Source organism: Australozyma saopauloensis, chromosome 7 (genome assembly GCF_035610405.1).
Source record: "Australozyma saopauloensis chromosome 7, complete sequence".
NCBI lineage: Eukaryota > Fungi > Ascomycota > Pichiomycetes > Serinales > Metschnikowiaceae > Australozyma > Australozyma saopauloensis.
Genome location: NC_086137.1, coordinates 503,393 through 522,278, shown reverse-complemented (window position 1 = coordinate 522,278; position 18,886 = coordinate 503,393). Strand labels below are relative to the sequence as shown.

At 43.6% G+C, this 18,886-nt stretch overlaps 9 protein-coding genes across 9 annotated transcripts; 5 read left to right on the top strand and 4 right to left on the bottom strand.

Moving 5' to 3' along the window:
- Nucleotides 1–1,538: 1,538 nt before the first annotated feature.
- On the bottom strand, nt 1,539–2,177 carry PUMCH_005162 (uncharacterized protein; the record flags this gene model as incomplete). The annotated part of the gene is made up of 1 exon (XM_063024068.1): nt 1,539–2,177. One exon carries the CDS (start codon nt 2,175–2,177, stop codon nt 1,539–1,541), a length of 639 nt encoding a protein of 212 aa, XP_062880138.1.
- A 2,415-nt stretch (nt 2,178–4,592) lies between these two features.
- On the top strand, nt 4,593–5,243 carry PUMCH_005161 (uncharacterized protein; the record flags this gene model as incomplete). Its single annotated transcript, XM_063024067.1, has 1 exon — nt 4,593–5,243. The coding sequence occupies one exon, from the start codon at nt 4,593–4,595 to the stop codon at nt 5,241–5,243; it is 651 nt and encodes a 216-aa protein (XP_062880137.1).
- Nucleotides 5,244–5,793: 550 nt separating this feature from the next.
- PUMCH_005160 (uncharacterized protein) lies at nt 5,794–6,435 on the bottom strand (the record flags this gene model as incomplete). Its single annotated transcript, XM_063024066.1, has 1 exon — nt 5,794–6,435. One exon carries the CDS (start codon nt 6,433–6,435, stop codon nt 5,794–5,796), a length of 642 nt encoding a protein of 213 aa, XP_062880136.1.
- Nucleotides 6,436–6,590: 155 nt separating this feature from the next.
- On the bottom strand, nt 6,591–8,105 carry PUMCH_005159 (uncharacterized protein; the record flags this gene model as incomplete). Its single annotated transcript, XM_063024065.1, has 1 exon — nt 6,591–8,105. The coding sequence occupies one exon, from the start codon at nt 8,103–8,105 to the stop codon at nt 6,591–6,593; it is 1,515 nt and encodes a 504-aa protein (XP_062880135.1).
- Nucleotides 8,106–8,954: 849 nt separating this feature from the next.
- Nucleotides 8,955–10,304, top strand: PUMCH_005158 (uncharacterized protein; the record flags this gene model as incomplete). Its single annotated transcript, XM_063024064.1, has 1 exon — nt 8,955–10,304. One exon carries the CDS (start codon nt 8,955–8,957, stop codon nt 10,302–10,304), a length of 1,350 nt encoding a protein of 449 aa, XP_062880134.1.
- A 762-nt stretch (nt 10,305–11,066) lies between these two features.
- Nucleotides 11,067–11,834, top strand: PUMCH_005157 (uncharacterized protein; the record flags this gene model as incomplete). The annotated part of the gene is made up of 1 exon (XM_063024063.1): nt 11,067–11,834. The coding sequence occupies one exon, from the start codon at nt 11,067–11,069 to the stop codon at nt 11,832–11,834; it is 768 nt and encodes a 255-aa protein (XP_062880133.1).
- A 1,352-nt stretch (nt 11,835–13,186) lies between these two features.
- Nucleotides 13,187–13,699, top strand: PUMCH_005156 (uncharacterized protein; the record flags this gene model as incomplete). Its single annotated transcript, XM_063024062.1, has 1 exon — nt 13,187–13,699. The coding sequence occupies one exon, from the start codon at nt 13,187–13,189 to the stop codon at nt 13,697–13,699; it is 513 nt and encodes a 170-aa protein (XP_062880132.1).
- Nucleotides 13,700–14,084: 385 nt separating this feature from the next.
- Nucleotides 14,085–15,338, top strand: PUMCH_005155 (uncharacterized protein; the record flags this gene model as incomplete). The annotated part of the gene is made up of 1 exon (XM_063024061.1): nt 14,085–15,338. The coding sequence occupies one exon, from the start codon at nt 14,085–14,087 to the stop codon at nt 15,336–15,338; it is 1,254 nt and encodes a 417-aa protein (XP_062880131.1).
- Nucleotides 15,339–15,504: 166 nt separating this feature from the next.
- Nucleotides 15,505–17,928, bottom strand: PUMCH_005154 (uncharacterized protein; the record flags this gene model as incomplete). Its single annotated transcript, XM_063024060.1, has 1 exon — nt 15,505–17,928. One exon carries the CDS (start codon nt 17,926–17,928, stop codon nt 15,505–15,507), a length of 2,424 nt encoding a protein of 807 aa, XP_062880130.1.
- Between the last annotated feature and the right edge of the window lie 958 nt (nt 17,929–18,886).

The following is an 18,886-nucleotide window of genomic DNA, read 5'->3' as shown; positions in this document are numbered from 1 at the left end:
GAAACTCGTGGTAAGTAGCTCAATAGAATATAATTTTTTGTGTTTTGGACCCGAATCAGCTTCAAATACAGAATTGAGAATTATCACCAACCGATACTTCGTTTTGAGGGAATTTAGAAGTAGTTTGACTCACTGTTGAGTATTTGTTTTCATCTAAGATCTTTCTCAGTTTAGCAACTGCCAATATCATTCTCTTACTCCCTTGTCGTCAATGAGATGTGATTTATCACCACGGCTATTCATATACTCCTACATCCCAGGAACTGGGTTTCTCTAAAATGTTTATTGTTATTTAATCATCGTAACCGGACAAGCTGGCGTCTCTTTGTCTAGTAGGCAAAGGGTACACCTGTGGAATAGGTTCGTGGTTGGCGTAGAGGTACTTTTCTCTGAGGGGACTCAAGAGCAAGAGCACAGGACCAGCGACACCAAGGGCCACAGACAAAGCAAAGTGTGGCTTGGTGTGAGCGTGGTATCTGATCCACTGTCTGTTAGTATAATGATGAAGAGAATTTGACGACGGAAGCTCAAATCGAGATGTGAAGAGGCTGTCATTGGCATGAATATAGAACTTTATGGGTACCAAACAGATGCTCACGACCCAATGAGTATCATTGTACTCTTGTATGAAGCACACGGTTCCTATAGTGCTGATCCTTGCGTTGTTTCTGATGTAGATTGGGAAACAGAAATAGATGGAACTATCGCACACAGAATACGGCCACAAGCTCCAAAATTTCGCAGAATACATACTCTGAGTGGCTGCTTGTAGTAGACGGGATAGTCTCCCCAGACTTGCTCGGCAACACCCATTTTGTGTGAATAGATATGTGTAGTAAGTACTGAGATTCTATTGGCGGAGATGGATCTTGGGGTAAGCGAAAAAAAGAGGCTCAAAAAAAAAGTAATATGGACAATCTGAAGAAACAAATATGCAATGGTATTTCCGAGATCTTTTATTTGGAAGTTATGTGGTTGAAGTGTCGCTTTTATGAGTCTTTGGTTGTGCAGAGTCTCAGTCTCGTAGAAAGCGGTTGGTGGAAAGTTGGAGGTACAGAAGTAATCAAAATTAGAGAATTACTTAAATAAATTTTTGAGATATTTGAGCATTTTAAAGAGTGTTTGAGTATCCAAAGCTGAGTTGAGTTGTTGAAAGGGAAGCATAGATACAGAGGCATTGTTGATCACATAAGTATTCAATCAATGAAGTGATACCTATCAACCCGGTGCTTTTTAGCAAAAAGCACAACAATCCACAACAAGTCGATTGCAATCAATTCCACGAAACTTTTTTAGCTGGCTATTGTCCTTTCATAGCCTACTCAGGCCGAATTAACCCATTAAATCTTCAAACACAGGCTATATTTAATACAAATTCTAATACATTCACGTTAAATTATAAACGAAAATTAAAATCTTTATAATTCTCTTTCGAGAAAATGTTGCTCAGATGATATGTCGAGCGCAAAGAATATCAGTACTTCTCTCTAGACCATATAGATCTCTTGAGGTCCGGATCAACGTCTGTTCATTTAAAGCTAAGCTCTCTTCTTAGCCAGTCCAGACTTGGACTTCTTGGAACCAGTAGAACCAGAGACCTCCTCAACAACCTCAGTCTCGATCTCTACAGCTGGAGCGGCAGCAGCGGCAGCAGCAGCACGCTCAGCCTCGTAAAACTCACGTTGGATCTTATTTTCGTACCATTGGGCATAATACAAACCACCTTGCAACACCAAGACACCAAAGAGGACCACAGCCATCATAAACTGCGAAGCAGCCATGACGTTAATACCGGTAATCTCATCGACATCACCCCAAATTCCGCTCACGCACGAGTTCACACCAATACGCAAGTTGGTGAAATAAATCATAATGGCAAGCATCAAAGCTCCCAAAGTTCCCCACTCGAAATACTTCACATCTGGGTGTGGCTTGAACATCTTGATGAAACAACCCAACAAGCCCAATGCCATAACTCCATGAAGAATGTAATGAACTCTTCTAGGAGCATTGGCCCAAATAGCGTAGTGGGCCACCGAGCGGGCAATCGCTTCTCTATCTGGCAGCCATAACGTGTAGTAGTCATATGGAAGGTTTCCATAAATGATCCCGAGACCGAACGAAGCGGCGCACATGGCGAGGACTGTGCCTACGGGGAGAAGATCTGCATACGTCATTTTTTTGTGTTTCAAACGGCGATATGTGTGTTTGGAGGGAGTGATATGGAGTTGGAAATGGCGGAGGTGGAGGAAATCAGAGCGGACTGCCTGCAGGACAACAATATCAGAAGAGAATGATTGTAAAATTTTCTATTGTTCAGGAATTGGAGCTATAGAAATAAGATTGCGAAGGTTGTTTTCGAGGTCACTATTTCCTTTGATCGCGTGTCGTACATATTGCTTGTGATATGTTTCGTATTTGCCAAGAAAGATATAACGTGAATTGAGATCGTCCGAGAATTTTTGTTTTGTGAATGTCTATATTATAGTGGGCTTTATTGACTTCTTGATTATAGCTTGGTATTCACTCGTGACTATGGAAGGCGTAGCTAATCTACAAGTGGTTTAAGATAGTGAGTCCTTAATAAGATGATTATCATTTGCAGTTTGATACGATGTAGATGGATAAGATTGTTTAATTGCTCCTTTTTGTTTGTATCAAATGAAATGTTATACTGTAATGCACGATCTCCGTTTTTTGAGCTAGCTTGTTCAATCGAAGAAATGCCGTTTTGGTTTTCATAGCAATCTGATGTTGAAAAATTGACTAGCAGTAGCTTAGACTATAGTCTGGTTTGTGTGAATTGTCTTACATAACAAATTTAGTGGTCCCCTTTGTGTTTGGTATCCCAAACATTTTAGTTCATTTAGAAGGAAGTGCCAAACATGACGGACTCAATAAAAAACACTCTTATGAGACGACTGAAATGATTGGTAATTCTGCGAATTTGCTTTTCCACAGGTGAAGTGATCTCTCTTTAGTTTGGGGAGGAGTACCCAGTCCGATAATTTCCTAATATAATGGTAATAGCAAGAAATACCTACTGAGAGTTTATTGAGAGAGTAAGTGGGCTACTTCACCGATTCATTTGTCAGATCATCAGAGGTTGGCTAAAGCTAGAGAAAACCACTTTTTTGAGTAGAGAAGCTCATACTTTCACTATCAGTTTTAGCAATTACTTAGTCTTTACAACAGGAAAGCTAATCAACATAACGGTGTTCATGAATTGAGTTCTTTTTAATCTTATCTTTTGGCAAACATGATTATGTTCTAGCACGTTCTGGATACCAGTATCACAGAGCGAAGGACAAACAAGTCAATGTTAAGCCTCCTTAGCGAACCTCAAATGAAGTATGACAGCTTCGATACTAGATCTGCCTGTGTTTGTTTTATGTTGTTGACTTCTAGGATATTACGTAAAATTTGCACCCAGTGCCAACTATCCTTTCAGTTCTACATTAATAACAACCCAATATTTCTCAAAATTTTACACATCATTCATCAAATTCATTCAAAGGATTTTATGCATTTGCCAGAAGCCTTCCGATGTCTTGTTTTCACTAAAAAATACTCAAAGACTCAGCATCGACTCTTCCACCATTCCAGAGAATCCAGCCCCAGAGAACCCAGAACAAAATCTTACACAATCCTAGGTTCCATACTAAAATCAAATCCAATGAAACGAAAATCGACGGGCACAATACTAGTTCGGACCAATGCCAACTAATGACTCAATTATTCTACAGCGCTTGACACCACCGAAATACGAAAAAATCACAATGTGTCCACGACGTAAGTACGAAACAAAAATTGCAAAAAGAATCCAACTTTTCAACCCCACGAAAATTCCAAATATTGTTCTTTTAGGGCTACTAGTGTGCTTTCTAAAAGTCGTCGTCACTCCTATCTGCAGTCTCCATTCCAACTGACGCCGCGACCCTGGCTCTGAACCCCTAATGCATGAATGACGGTCAGAGCGCAATAAGTTGTCTGAAGAAGGGCATCCCGAATAACTTTCGAGTCCAACCCGCAAATGTAACCGAACCATTCAGGATCTCGAAAGCAAATCTGCAAAACCCGTACACCGGCACCAAAAATCCAACCGCCAAATCTCTTCCCCAAATTAGCCGACGTGCAGCAATGGCGTGTGAGAGATTTAGTTGGTATGGCATGCAAGGGTTTTCAGGATGGACGAAACAGGAAAACCGAATATGGACCAGCACTGACTGGACGAATTAGGCTACCCTTTTTTCTTCCACTAAAGGGTTCGTAACTGCCGCTAGATCTCATTTCGCAGAAAATTCGAGCCGAAATCGAAACCTCCTCCAAGTTTCTTTGTTAATTTTCCTCAGTTTCCTCTGTTTTTCAGTTTCCACCATAGTCCTTCCTGTGACCCCACATACACACCACATCGGGATTCTTTTCTAATAGTCCTAGAAACACAATATTCCCTCTGAAAAAAGTCAGCCGTTGATTCCTGGTTATAGCGGAGCGACACTTTATCATAGACATTCTATTTTCTGGCTGTAATTCCCGCATACACAGCAACAGAAAGCCTACCACAGACTAGACGTATTTAAGCACCAAAAACCATGAGAAGTATAAAGGCCGTTGTTGTCGGAGACGGAGGTGTTGGTAAAACATGTCTTCTCATCTCGTACACCACAAATACATTCCCCAACGATTACATCCCAACAGTTTTCGATAACTATTCAGCGCTGGTGATGATCGATGGCCAGCCGATTAAATTGGGGCTCTGGGATACTGCGGGCCAATCGGAGTACGACCGGTTGCGTCCTTTGTCGTACCCACAAACGGAGATCTTCTTGTGCTGTTTTTCTGTGGTCAGCCCGGTCTCATTTGAGAATGTCAAGGCAAAATGGATCCCAGAAATCTTGCATCACTCACCGCGCGACATTTTGATTGTGTTGGTGGGAACGAAGCTGGACTTGCGTGATGATTTGCATGTGATGGACGAGTTGCAGATGCGGAACGAGAGACCCGTGCTGGAGCAGCAGGGCCAGAAGTTGGCCAAGGACTTGGGTGCGGTGAAATATTTGGAGTGTTCAGCTGCTACGCAGGTGGGTGTCCAGGAATTGTTCGATTATTGTATTCGCGCGGTGTTGGACCCTCCTTCTGCTGCTGATGTTGTACAAGAGTCTGCGCCTGCCCCAGCCGGTGGAAATGGTGTCGCTACTCGTAGAACAAAGTTGCGTCGTCTGAAGAAATGTTCCATTTTGTAAAGAGCTGACTTTGGTGTTTGACGAGATGTCCACAGTTTGCTCAATACAATTCTGCCTAGATGAGAGCATCGCAGGATACTAGAAATTGATGAGAAGACACAATTCAAGTATTGGAACTGATGAACATTTGCATTACTGCGCCCGTGTTACTGGTGTTATTTTTCTTGTTCTTGCCCTTGATCTATCGCTTTCTCCAATTTCGTCGGTATTGTTACCATTGACATTGATAAGGTCAATATGCTACACTGTGTCTCTCGTCATTGGCGAACTTCCATCCCGGCTGAATCTCATCTGCCAATTTCCATTAATCTAGACCACTCATTGGCTTTCTAAGCCCCTTTCTTTATCATGTGCATGTCTCCCTCGCTCTATCATGCATTAAGTCAGATCTTATCAGATCCATATTTTTCGTTTAATTTGCCTGTTGTCTTTTTATTTTCAAGTTCTTTAATAAGTGGGTGTTCCGCCCTACTGATTAATACATATATATATACAAATTTCTATGAGTGAATGCCATTGTGTATTATCCCGTGTTCTACGAATTTTGCTCTTACTCCTGTTGCTGCTTCATCATGGCGGCACGAGCTGGATGCATGCCTTCTGGAACCAGCTTCTCCTCCTTCTTCTTCTTCTTGTCCTCCTCCTTCTGTTTTGTCTTGCGCTCCTCGTCATACTTGTCGTTCTTTTCCTTCAATTTTTGCTGTCTGAACTCAGAGTTACCACCGCCACCGACTGTGAGCTCCACATTGATTTTCCTATTACGAATCACAGAGTGATGCATTCGAAGTGCAGTGTCCATTTTACTCTGAATCTCCTGGTTGTCGTTATCAAACTCCAAAAACGCAATTCCTTTTTCCTTTCTGATCCGGATCCGGTCCGGATTGGCATTCTTGAAGTGTGACACAAGCTCGGCTTGTTGAATATCGTAGGGAAGATTGCCCACAAATAGGAGGAACCTTGGACCGCTGCCACCATTGACACCTTTACCTTTCTTTCCTCTTCTCGTTTTTCTCTTTTTCTTTGGCGCTTCTTCTCCTTCATTTTCCTTTGCAGCCTGTTCTTTTTCGTCTTCTTCTCTCTTTCTTTTCTCTTTCTCTTGCTGCTTCTCTAAATTTTCTTGCTCACGCTCAGCTTTAGGCTTTCTGAAAGCCAAAGACTTGGCTTGTTTTTTTGAGAGCTTCACCTCTGACATTCTTGATGATGGACTGGAGGTGATGAACACTGAGATGAGGCTTGGTGATGAGCATCTCGCACCTGTCTGCAGGCGCACAGTTGGCTGCAAAATCGAAAAGTAAAGAAACTGAATTTTTTAAGGAATAATCATTTAATTACTTTTTCGAAATTGAATTACTGCTCATGCGCAGCCAAAAGCTCTTCGTATTGATCCTTCAATTCGTTGTAAGCCGCCGAAACCTTGTCTAACTTGAGTTGAAGCTGGACAGCCTCGTCGTTTTTAATGTCAGTTGATGCTGCTGTAGATGGCGCAAAAGAAGCTTTAGTGAATTCGAATTCCTCATTTGCTTTTTGTTGGAGCCACAGCTCGAAGCTCTCCTCTGTCTCTGTGGCACCAGACAATTGCATTGTCAACGAGTGCTGAAGTGGATCCACAGACACCAAGATACGCTTGAGAGGTGGGAGAAGTCTGTGCTTTTTCTCGAAAAACGTCTGTGCCATAAGCGCCTTCTTGTCACATACATCAACAGAAAGATATGCGATTGGGGACTTGCATGCTGTGAATGCTTTAACAACCTGTTTTGTGACAATATCAGCCACGAAAGTTTGGCCACAAGAGTCACCCGAAATAAGTTGCATGCCATCCATAGACACCCTCATGACTGTTGGATGACAAAGTGGGCTCTTATCGGCCAGATCCTTGTTCAGTGCACCTTCATTAGATGTTGACACATGGTGAACAAATGTAGAAGTAAGATTAGGGTCTGCTTCGACTGTGACAACCTTTCCACTACCGCCCACAGCCTCTAGGATATTGCTGTGGGGGTTTACCACGTATAATGGTACCAGTCTGACAGTTCCGTCAGCAAGACCAGCATAAATAGTACGTCCGGCAGGATCTCTAGCAAAGCATTCGACTGCGCATGGCAAAACGAACGTGGTAAGCAAGCTTTTAGACAAGATATCGTAGATGCACACAGTACCATCCTTTGAAGAGGAGTATACCTTGAAATCCGAGACCAAAGCTGCAGAGTAAATTTCAATCTGTGTGACTTGCAAAGAATGATTGGAAAATGTTGCGAATGGTTTGCATCCCGTCAGGAGGGCAGGCGTTACAAGACTCAAGGTATCCCAAACATGAATACGAGTGTCAAGACCACCAGTGACCAAAAATGTGCCACACTTTGAAAATGAAATACTAGAGATTTCTTGGTAGTGCGCATCCTTGACACAAACTAAGTCACCCAGTGCTAGCTCCCAAATGTACAAACGACCGCTCTTTGAGCCGGCCGCTAAAAGCCACGGCGTGGAGTATGAAGGTTTCTCGATGCTTGAAGCATCTAATTCATCGTCTTTTTCGTCTATGTTTCCAGAATCGTGATAAATACCTGTTCCAGGTGGATATTTAGCCAACGTGAGACACGAAAGTGGCTCTGGGACGGGGAATCTTTGATCTGCACTCTCCTTTCCCCATGCATAGGTAGTTATAAGCGCTTTATTTGGTGATGCTACAAATAGTCTCTCACCTGGACCGAATCCAGTAAGTGCACCACCGTTGATAGGACATTCTGCGTTTCTGAATGAAGCATAGTGGCCCTCTGATTGAATAGATGCTGCGGAACCGAGCGATTCCTGCGCATGTTTATCAGCAGCATTGCCTCTAGTAACGTAGATGGCAATTTCGTCCATGGTAATGTAGTATAGGTTTAGTGAGATGAGATGCGATGGGGATGAGATGCGATGAGATGAGATGGGGTAAATTGCAGCGCAGGGATTACGTAAAAGATGGAGATGATCCGACTTGTGGAATATCGAAAATTGGTTAATAGTCTTGTGTAACCTCTATTTCGATTTTTTTGTTTTGTTCTGCGCTATGATTCGTGAAGTAAGAGACTACAGAATGGGTATCGGAGCCAATTGAGCAGGTATTAGCGTTGAAGCCTCAGCAAAATATATGTAAATTTTCATTTTCATCTCGACTCATGCTGGCTTGATTCTGTTAGAACCTTTGAGGCAGCTGTCTTGACGTTTTCAACATCTTGTGTCAAAAATGATAATAAACGCCCGTCAGGAATTATAAAAGACATCTCGAGTGTATTTATCTTTGTAAATTATGCCAACGACTTCTTGTTGCAAGTCTAAAAATAGAATCGTGCCCTCAAAGTGTTTGCCACCATGAAACACACTACAAAACACGTCTTCTACGCAATTTCTAGAGAGTCTAATTCACTGTTCACCCTTACTCGTAAATCTTACCAAGCTATATTATTCGAATTATCATCATTTTCGGTACTTTGCATCCATCTTTGAAAGTGGCTGCAAAACTCACTTTTGAAACCTAAAACAATCTAAAGAGATCTGAAACACAATTTGATACACGAAATTATCCACAGTAAATTCCTTAACTCAAGAGTCATTAAACTTCAAAAGTTGATCATCAAAAAAGATCTTATCGACTCCAATCGCTAATTCAAGCATCGACCCCTTCTTTTCTGCTAGGTCCACGTCTTTTCCTCCAACTACATCTTCTTTCCCGCCATGCCGATTGATATCCTTTCCTCGGCCATCTTCGATGGTCCTGAAACGATCCCCGGTTGGAGCTACATAAAAACTTACGTTCCAATTGTCACAGCTTTGGGTGCCGCCAAGTATTATTTCGGTGGGTCAGCCAATACCAGTGACAGAAACATGCACGGACGGGTTTTTATTGTCACTGGAGGAACATCTGGGTTGGGTGCTGAGGTTGTGTATCAGTTGGCGCAGCGTGGAGCACAGGTGGTGCTCTTGTGTCGACTGGTTCAGGATCAATGGACAGTTGACTTTATTGACGACATGCGTGAGAAGACCAACAACAATTTGGTATTTGCTGAACTTTGTGACTTGCTGCTGCTTCATTCCGTTCGTCAATTTGCTACTACATGGCTTGACAGCAGCACTCCAAGACGGTTGGATGGTGTAGTATGCTGTGCAGCCGATTGCACCCCGCGTGGAAGCGCCCGGAGCGTTACTGTAGACGGCGCTGAGCGTCAGATGGCTGTCAATTATTTGGCTCACTATCATCTACTTACCCTTCTCCGACCATCGATGCATGTGCAGCCGCCAGACCGAGATGTGAGAATCGTGCTTACAACATGCTCGTCACAGGCGCTAGGACCAATTGATCGAGACGATTTCTTATGGGAAAAGCGAGCTTATCCTCAGAATGCCCCTTGGAAAGTGTATGGTGCTTCCAAATTACTTCTTGGGATTTTTGGACGACTGTTGCAAAGAGATTTATTGGCTTATGAGAGACCTGACTCGGCACCATGTAACATTCAGGTCAGCATCGTGAACCCTGGTATCATGCGCACTGCTTCAACCAGACGTGCGCTTTCTTTCGGAACTATTTGGGGACTTCTCTTGTATATACTCTTATTCCCTGTGTGGTTCATATTCTTCAAGAATAGCTACGAAGGAGTGCAATCGGTCTTATTTGCCTTATTTGCGCCTGTATTTGGCCCTCATGACGGGGGTAATTTGATCCAGGAGTGTAAAATTCTCACCAAGGGACGGGAGGAGTACTACGATTACGAGCTTCAAGACCAAATTTTTAAGTATACAGCCGAGGCGATCGATACAATGGAGCGGAATTCTGCCATTGAGCGGAAAAAGGAAGAGAAACGGTTGGGTCTTGATAAAGTGAACGAGAAAAAGAGAGTAGATAAGATGAGAGATCTTAGCCAGAAGCCCACCACGACTGAGGAGTTGGAACAGAAGCTTCTGGCAATGCGTGAACTGATGAATTTCCCGCTCGGAAACCCAAAGATTGAAGCCGAAGTTTTGGCACAAGCATCGGGAAGAGAGACCAAGAAGATTCAACCAAAGAAGAAGGGCAAACGGAAGTTGTAAACTGAATACAAGAGAAATCTTGCATTGGCGAAGTAATCCTTAAAAAACGCTACACGTTGAAATTCACCGCTACAAGCCCTACATTTTGAAATGTACCTTCCAAGCTGCATTACAGAATTTAATTTCTTGTCAAGTGTGGATCCAAAAGGCGCCAGAAATCTGCATCGAATTGTAAGTACTTCTATTTGGCCAGAAGGTATTGGGTGCAAATTGGGTGGTTCGGGTTGTGTACAACATGGAAACAGTTATGTCCTGGCAACCGTTTTACGTACCAACAATCTAAACCAATTGCATCGCTTCATTCCTGGATCTTGAAGATCTGACATTGAATCTACAAAATTGCTTGCGCCGTTGCAACCACACTTGCCACCATTGCTTACGCATCGGATAGAACCCCAGTCCAGTTTTGTCTCAGGTAACCTAGAATGTGAACAGGGCACATATTTGGCTGCCGCAAGCTATGTATAGCCAATTAACCCAATCGGGCAACAACGGGGCACTTAACCTGTTTGTTCATTTGATGAATTTGGAAGGTTTTGGTCGGAAGAAATACTTGACTTGTACTTACATGTGTAATCTCAATAAAATTCTTTTCGCAGGCATCTAACGTCAACGGCTTCTTCCAGAAACCTCTTAGTTAAATTGGTCGAATTCCATGACGCAAGGATAAGTAATGTATTGCTACTTTAGGCACCCTCGGAATGCAATCTCCATGCAGGTGCATATCTGAAAGCAGAGGTCTGCCGCGGGTATGCAGTCTTAATGGTGGACGGGTGTCTGCCCACCTACCCCGAAATACCCCAGAAACACAAAACGCTCGAGTTCTACAATCAATACATCTACACCATGGAAGGCACAACACCAATACATTCTGCAGCACAAAACGGTAGCATCTCCGAAGTCAGTGCGCTCCTAACCGAGGACCCCCTGAGAATAAACTCTGTGGATTCTGATGGCAGGACCCCATTACATTGGGCATGTACAATGAATAACTTTCCAATGATCCAAATGATGCTTCCTTTCGTAAAGAAAGACTTGGATGACATGGTAGACGAAAGCGGATGGACTCCAGTGCACATTGTATGTGCAGTCGGCAACAATGAAGCACTTGGATTGTTCATGGCGAAAGAGCCAATTCCAGACATAAACTTGGCCACGGGCCAGGGCACAACAGCTTTGCATTTGGCGGTTAGCAAAGGACATGTGGAGGTGGTAAAGCTGATTCTTGAAAGCTACAAGGGAAAAGTAAATGTACGGGATAAACGCGGCCTATCCGCTCTTCATCGAGCTGCAGCAGCAGGTAACAATGCGTTGGTGCGCTTGTTGGTGGCGAAGAAGGCGGCTATCAATGCTACTGATAAAGAGGGCTGGACTCCATTACACCATGCATGGGCGGAAGGGCATGATGGCACAGGAATGATTCTCTTGGAGTTGGGTGCAGATGATCGGGTGGAGGATCTTGAGGGTCAGACCGCTGGAATGGTCGCAATTGATGAGGAGATCCGGAAGAAGTATCTGGGAAGGAAGTGAGGAAGAGGATGGAGATAGGTCCAATAGAAGGATTCGAAAGGAAAACTCGATTTAGTTCATTTGGCGGAAGATATATGATTGGGATCATTCAAGGAAAAAACGCAATCGTGGTTTAGCTAGTTATCCCTGGGAACTACGACAACGGGGAGACAAGCTTCTCCAAAGCAACGAAGAACTAATACGAGGACAAGCAAATGATCAACTGAGGAAGAATGTCAAAGTGAATGATATACGCGGTACTACGAGGAGGCTTTTATCACTAGGTTCTGAGGAAGCTCAGTTGGACTAGGTATTAAGAGATACCAACTGAGGTGACTAATGCAAACGAAAGCTTGGTTGAGTCGGATACATCAAGAAGTCCATTTTAAACGTATGACTGAACATGTGATCGGCAAACAACAAAATCTTCGGTGTTCGGAAACCGTAAGGCAAACTGACCATGACAGATTTAGTTGGGTGAGATACGACGAAAGTTTCAATTGATCGAGCCCCGAAAGGCCCGATTCCTTGACTCCCGCGCCATTTACATACACACAGCTACCATTTCTAAATCGGAAGTATATCGGATTTGTCATGAATAAATCGAAATCGAGGCCCCGAAATTATAAAGTCTTTCCGCTTCGCTTCGCACCTCATATTCTCTTCCATTGCCGTGTTTTTCACATCACTCCATTTTGTGGTCATGAATCTGCACCGAATATCTAACCGATTAGTCAGATTCCGTCAATCATTTGCCATCACAATGGTCATGACTTCATGTCATGAATACGTCTATTTGTAACAAAAAAGTTCTGTGCGACAGTACAAAATCGAGAACCACATGCAGAAATTCATAACCCAAACTTAATTGAAATAAATTACCATGAATATCGAAGGTTCAGCCCATCTATCTCTGCTTACATAAGCGTCGCTTCACACCACCGGCTACCGGTCTAACCGACCCACCGATTATTCTGTGGCCTGTAGGTAATCCCCAAAATGAGGTCATCCGAACACGTTGGGGTAAAAGCAAAACACACATTCTGCAGGCCGTTCCGGCCAATGCACCATCCCCGGTGCCCGCACTAGGAACCCGCGATGCGTGGCGGCTAAACTTTATTTCTCTCATCCTTCTTTCAGCACCATTGCTACGCTCCACTATATATAAGGCCCCGATTCCCGCACTTTCCCCATTCCATTGCAAAAAATCTAAAAGTCGATCTTCCAACTGTACACTACCTAGGCTGATTATTCTAAATCACCTAATCCATCACAATTGCACTGAAATTGTATTCTTACTGTGAAACTCAATCGATTTTCAAACTTAAACTCATTCTATAACCACAACTCCACCCCCAAAAGAAAAAGATACAATGTTGGCTATCGGTGATACTGTCCTTAGAGTCGTGAACATGGTGTTCCTCGTCATTGCACTTGGATTGACCGGTTCTCTTGCTGCTACTACTATTTTCCAACTGAACTCGGAGGTGAACTTTGCCGTTTTCGCCTGTGCTTTCGGTCTTTTGACCTCCACCTTTTACGGTGTGTTGGCATATTTCTTTGAGATTTTCGCTTGGCCCATTGTGTTGGCTTTGCTCGACTTCTTGAACACTGTTTTCACATTTGCTGCAGCTACTGCCATTGCTGCTGTCATTCGTGCTCACAGCTGTTCCAACGAGGACTACGTCATGAACAACAGCATCACCCAGGGTTCTAAGGGCAGATGTAGAAAGGCACAAGCTTCCACCGCTTTCCTCTACTTCTCGTTCTTCGTCTTCTTGGCCTCCAGTGTGTTCTCGATTGCTGCTATTGCTCAGGGTGGTTTGTTCACCCCAGCTGGCCGTAAGACCTCCAGAGTGGGTGTTCCATCTGCTTCGCAAGTCTAATTGTGTGAGCCTCCTCTCCCCCATTTTTTTTATTTATGTGTCTGATACGCAGCGTTGCCTGTCGTCTTTAATCTAGCTAGACATTTTGTAATCACGACTCGTGTGAATAAATATATACCTGAGAGCAACGCACTGCGATTCTTTCTGTGCAAGTGCGGTTGTTGTAGAGTTTGTGAAGGCTGCTTTATCATTTTCCATAGCATTCCTTCGAGCATGTGTTGATAATCAATGAAAAAATGCCTCGCAGCTGCATTGGATATATTAGTTGAGATGGTAGTTATACGTCCGAGATGCGTTTTCAAAGTGCGACAACGCATCTTGAAAGCGCATTTCTAGCGGTATTTAAAGCCGAGAGATTGCTCATTTCCCTGTTCAAACAAGTAAAATGTCCATCCAATTTGGCCACAAGTTCCGCGAACAGCATTTCCCGCTCATTAACTCGAAGGGTTTTACATCCGTCAACCATGGTTCTTATGGTATGCTTCCTCTGGTTTTGATCGAAAAACTCAACGAAGTCACATCTGAATTTTACTCTGCTCCAGACAAGTACGTCTTCAAAACTCATTTCGAGAACTACAACAATGCATTGTCAGCAATGGGTCAATTTTTGGGCTGCGCATCAGACAATTTAGCCTTTGTCACCGGCGGCACAGTGGCTGTTAATACAATTTTGCGGTCGCTTCCATTGGAGAAAGGTGATGTATTTGTGATACCACACACAACTTATAGCTTCTGCAAAAAAACTTTTGACTTCTTGGTAGATACTCTCGCAGTTGAGGTGGTGGTGCTCGATTATGAGCTTCCCATCTCGCATGATGACATCATTGCCCAGTTTAGAGACGTTTTTGAGAGAAAAAAGGTAAAGATGGCATTCTTTGACACAGTCTCCTCGATGCCTTCTGTGAAACTCCCATACAGAGAGCTCACTAGCTTGTGTGCGGAATATGGTGTCTTGTCGTATGTTGATGCCGCCCATGGAGCAGGATTGCTCCCAATTCACTTCGAGGCGATGAACTTCAAGCCGGATTTTTTCAGCACCAACCTTCATAAGTGGTTGTACTATCCATACACCTTCACTGTATTGTACGTTGATCCGAAACATCAAAAGTCTATCCAGACGTTCCCAATCACTGACACATACCAAAACCCGGCACAGTCGAATTTCTTCAATCACAAGTTCGAGTCGCAAACGCGCGGTCACTACATGAAGCTTGCAATGGTTCAACCTGCAATTGAATTCCGGTCGAAGATTTGTGGTGGCGAAGATCATATCCTCGATTACTGTACTGAATTATCAGCTGCGACAAAGAAAATGGTGGAAGAACGGTGGCCTGGAGCGAGGGCTATATCTAACAAGAATAACGATTGTCTTGATAGCGCTATGACCACTATATGTGTTCCGGACGAGATTTCGTCCGCCTTCGCTCACGTTGATTCTGCCAAAAGAGCAGCATACTTAGAAAAGTTGGTTGACGAGCTCCTTGACACCTATAAAACTTTCATGCCGTTGTTTTTTTACAAAGAGAAGTTGTGTTTCCGTGTTTCGGCGCAGATTTACAACGAGCTTAGCGATTATGAGTACGCTATCGATAGCTTGAAATCCGCAATAACTCAGCTCATTGAGGAGCACGATTTGTAGATATATTAGCAAGGCCAATGCTCGCATTTTAAATACTTCGTACAACAATTCATGCAACACTCGTATTAATATCCTTTTTTATCTCACTGTCTCTCACTCGAATACAATAATGTTAATTTCACAAAGTTTATACGTTTTACTACTATACATTGAGTCACCACAATCATTATTTCTGGTTTTGACGTCTCTTCTTCTCCCGCTCGTACTGGTTTTTCTCTGCACCCTCCACTGTCGAAATCGAGTTGACAATGTTGGCCATCTTCCGGTGATAGTCCGAGTACATTTGTTTCTTCTCCTCGATTTGCTGGATGGCGCCAAAGCGGGTCTGCTTCCGGAGCTCCTTCAAACCCATCTTCTTCTCCTTCTTGATTTGAGCCTTGATCTTGTTTACTTCCTGTCTTTCTCTGTCGGGGTCGTAAGACTTCTTGTCTGGGTTGAAATTCTCCTCGAAACGAGGAGCGAACGTCTTGATGGCGATCTTTCTGTGTTCTTGCAATGCCAATGGCTTTCTGCTTTGCTGCATATTACTGAGAAGCTTTTGGTGTCTCGACAAATTGTCCGCGAGCTTGGGTAGGAAAGCGCCATAGTATCTGGCGGTATGTTGAAGTAGCTTTTGCCACGAGCTCAAAACCTCAATAGCTGCGCTCTTGTCTCTCCACAAGGAAGTGCAGTTATCGATAACGTCGACGGTGCGCGCGATGAGTTCAAACTTGAGCTGATTGGAGTTCTTGGTGTCAACGAACAACAGCAGGATGCTAAGAGATCCCTGAACGGCCTTGGGCTTAAACGACTTGTCAAGATTCAAATGCCCACGTGGTCTACCACTACTGAGTGTTGTGGAAATCTTGGTTGGCTCAGGAAGAAGCCACTGCAAGGTTTTCTCGACGAAGCGCACAACCTCAGGGTCGAAACGCTTAGCAAAGTCTTGGTAGCGCAACAAAATTTCACAGACAACAAGACCCTGGCCAAGACGTTGCGGCAGAGCTGTCTTCTCCTCGGCCATGCATGTAGAAAGGAATTGGTTCATAAGAATGAGCGCTGGGGTGATGACCAAGTGGAAATGGTCAGAGGCTGAAAAAAGGTATCCCAAGGCTACGAAAAACACAAGGTCTTGCTTCTCCACTGTCTGGGACACAACACGAGTCTCCACCTGCTTCATTATGTCTCGAATTGTCTGTACCAACAGCTCGTTGTATTGTTCAGCCATCGTACGCAAGAGTTTGATGAGATCGTCAATCAATTCAGCATTTGGCTGGCTTTGTTGCCCGAGAAAAAGAATGTGCTCGAAGATAATGGCCACAAATTGGTCCATCTTTTGCTTGTTTCCCTCGGCAAGACGTGGATGGAAAACGCGACCAATTGTCTTGATATGGTCCATGACTTGTGAATTCTCCATGTTCTCTACTGCCTCTGCGAACTCTGCATGATTGGATGGCATCTTAGCAACGGGTGCATTTTGGTATCGACTTGACTTTGGTCTTCCAGAGGACTCTCCGGATCCTTCATCTTGCGAGCCACTCTCTTCGTCGTCTTCTTCCTCGCCGTCCTCGCCAATGGCTTGACCTTCTTCGTCGTCACTTCCTGCCCAGAAGTCATCGTCCAAATCATCTGCATCAGCTCCATCTTCATCACCCCTCAGCGCGGTCATACGATTGATTCTGTCTTGTTCCAAACGTTGCATTTTTTCACGATGCTCTTGTGCGATCTCTTCATCGGTCTTGGTACGGTCGGCGGGGACGGATCTTCTGTCGTATGTCAACTCGCGCATTTTGGCGTCATACTCAATGTCTTGTTGAGATTTGGGCACAATTGCGGCGGGACGGGCAGTACGCTGACCCCGAAGGGCTCCCACAACATCACCAAACTCTTCGTCCAAGTCCATAATCTCCTCCTGTGTTTTTTCAAAAGCCTTTTGTCTCTCTTTACGATGGAACTTGGACTTGGCGATGATCTCGGCCATGACCTCACGTTTAGACTTCTTACGAGCAGGGCCGGTCTCAACTGCATCCTCATCCACATAATTAGGGATTTCTTCCAGATGACCGAGCAGCGGCGAGTCAAACTCAAGGCTTCTGCCCGAATGTGTCAAGGTAAAACCTCCATTAGCATCGTCATCGTCGTTTCCGAACTCATCATCACTGCCCAAGGAGAAAGCACCTGACTTCAGTTGTCTTTCTCTAGTGAAACGCTGCAACATCTTCTCCTCCTGTGTCATTTTGGCGTTGTTCTCTCCAAATCTACGATCGACCATTCCTCCAGTTCTATTGCGTTGCTTCTTTTCTGCTTCATATTCGGCGCGCATTGCCGCTTCAACACCTCCATTTGTGCGCGAAGAACGGTTGTTTTGCTGTTTTCCAGCTGTGACAAAAGCTCCTCCTTGGACTATGGTGTAGTCTCTTTTTGTTCTATTCACTTTGGTATCAAAACGATTGAATTCTCCACGAATCTCATCCAAATCGCGCGTCTTGGCTGCTTGATCACGTCTAGTATCAGAAGCTGCAATTTTTTTCCCCTTCTTGCCGTTAGTTTGGCCTACAAGCCCTTTGGCTGCAAGTGATGCTTTGAGCTGTTTGAGCTGGGAACCGGCCATCTGCTTATATAATAACTATGTGGTAATGTACTATGGAAACTCCAGACAAATGCGACGGAAATTGAAATCCGTAGAGCTAGTAATCGATGAATACCGATGTTCTTGGGAAGAAAGAGTTGGAAGATTGATCTGTGGAGATGCGATGCTCATCGCGAAATTTCCAGATCATGGGAAACAAATAAACATGAACAAATTGTGAATTTTTTTAGTTGACTTTAGGTTTATTTTCTGTACTCATTATTTGAATTTTTTTTTTCATTGATACACAGTTCTTCATTGAGTTTCGTTGTTTATGAAACAGAGGGAAGAAATTAATCAGAGAACGTCAAACCAAAATCATAGATGAGTTGTCCTTGCAATTTCTAGAAAGTCATTTTGTGTTTTTGTTTCGGATTACTCGTCTTGTCGACATGTTTAGAGGAGAGCTTGAATACAACTATTAAGGACTCGGATAGTTTGCTAAGAAACCATGCTCAAGTCGGATACTGAGGCTTTTCTGACCAAAAGGTGTAACTTTTGGCTTATATTTTCAATTTATCAGTTTTCTTAATCGAACGCTGAGCCTTGAGTCTGCTATCGTACCTTCGAAGCCTCAGAACATCAATGATGCAACTGCTTTTACAAATGCATCTCAAGCCGTGGAGAATGAGGAAACACTAATTCAGAAAAGGATGTATTGGGGATAAAGGTTTCATGAAAATCCAGAGATATTGAGATACTTCAGATGCAGTTACTAATCAAATTTCAACAATTGTCGAATGCATATAAAAGGAATATGTTGATGAAACTTATAGTGTTTTTGAAAAAGCGAGAAAACTTCTAATATTGGTGCTTCTACCGCAATTTTCTGAAGTGACAGATAGTAAACCTACAACACACGTAAGCACTGAGGTACTTGAGCTCTTAACTGTCCATTGCGCTGAGATGAATTAACTGGGCCATGTGTATATCTTCAATA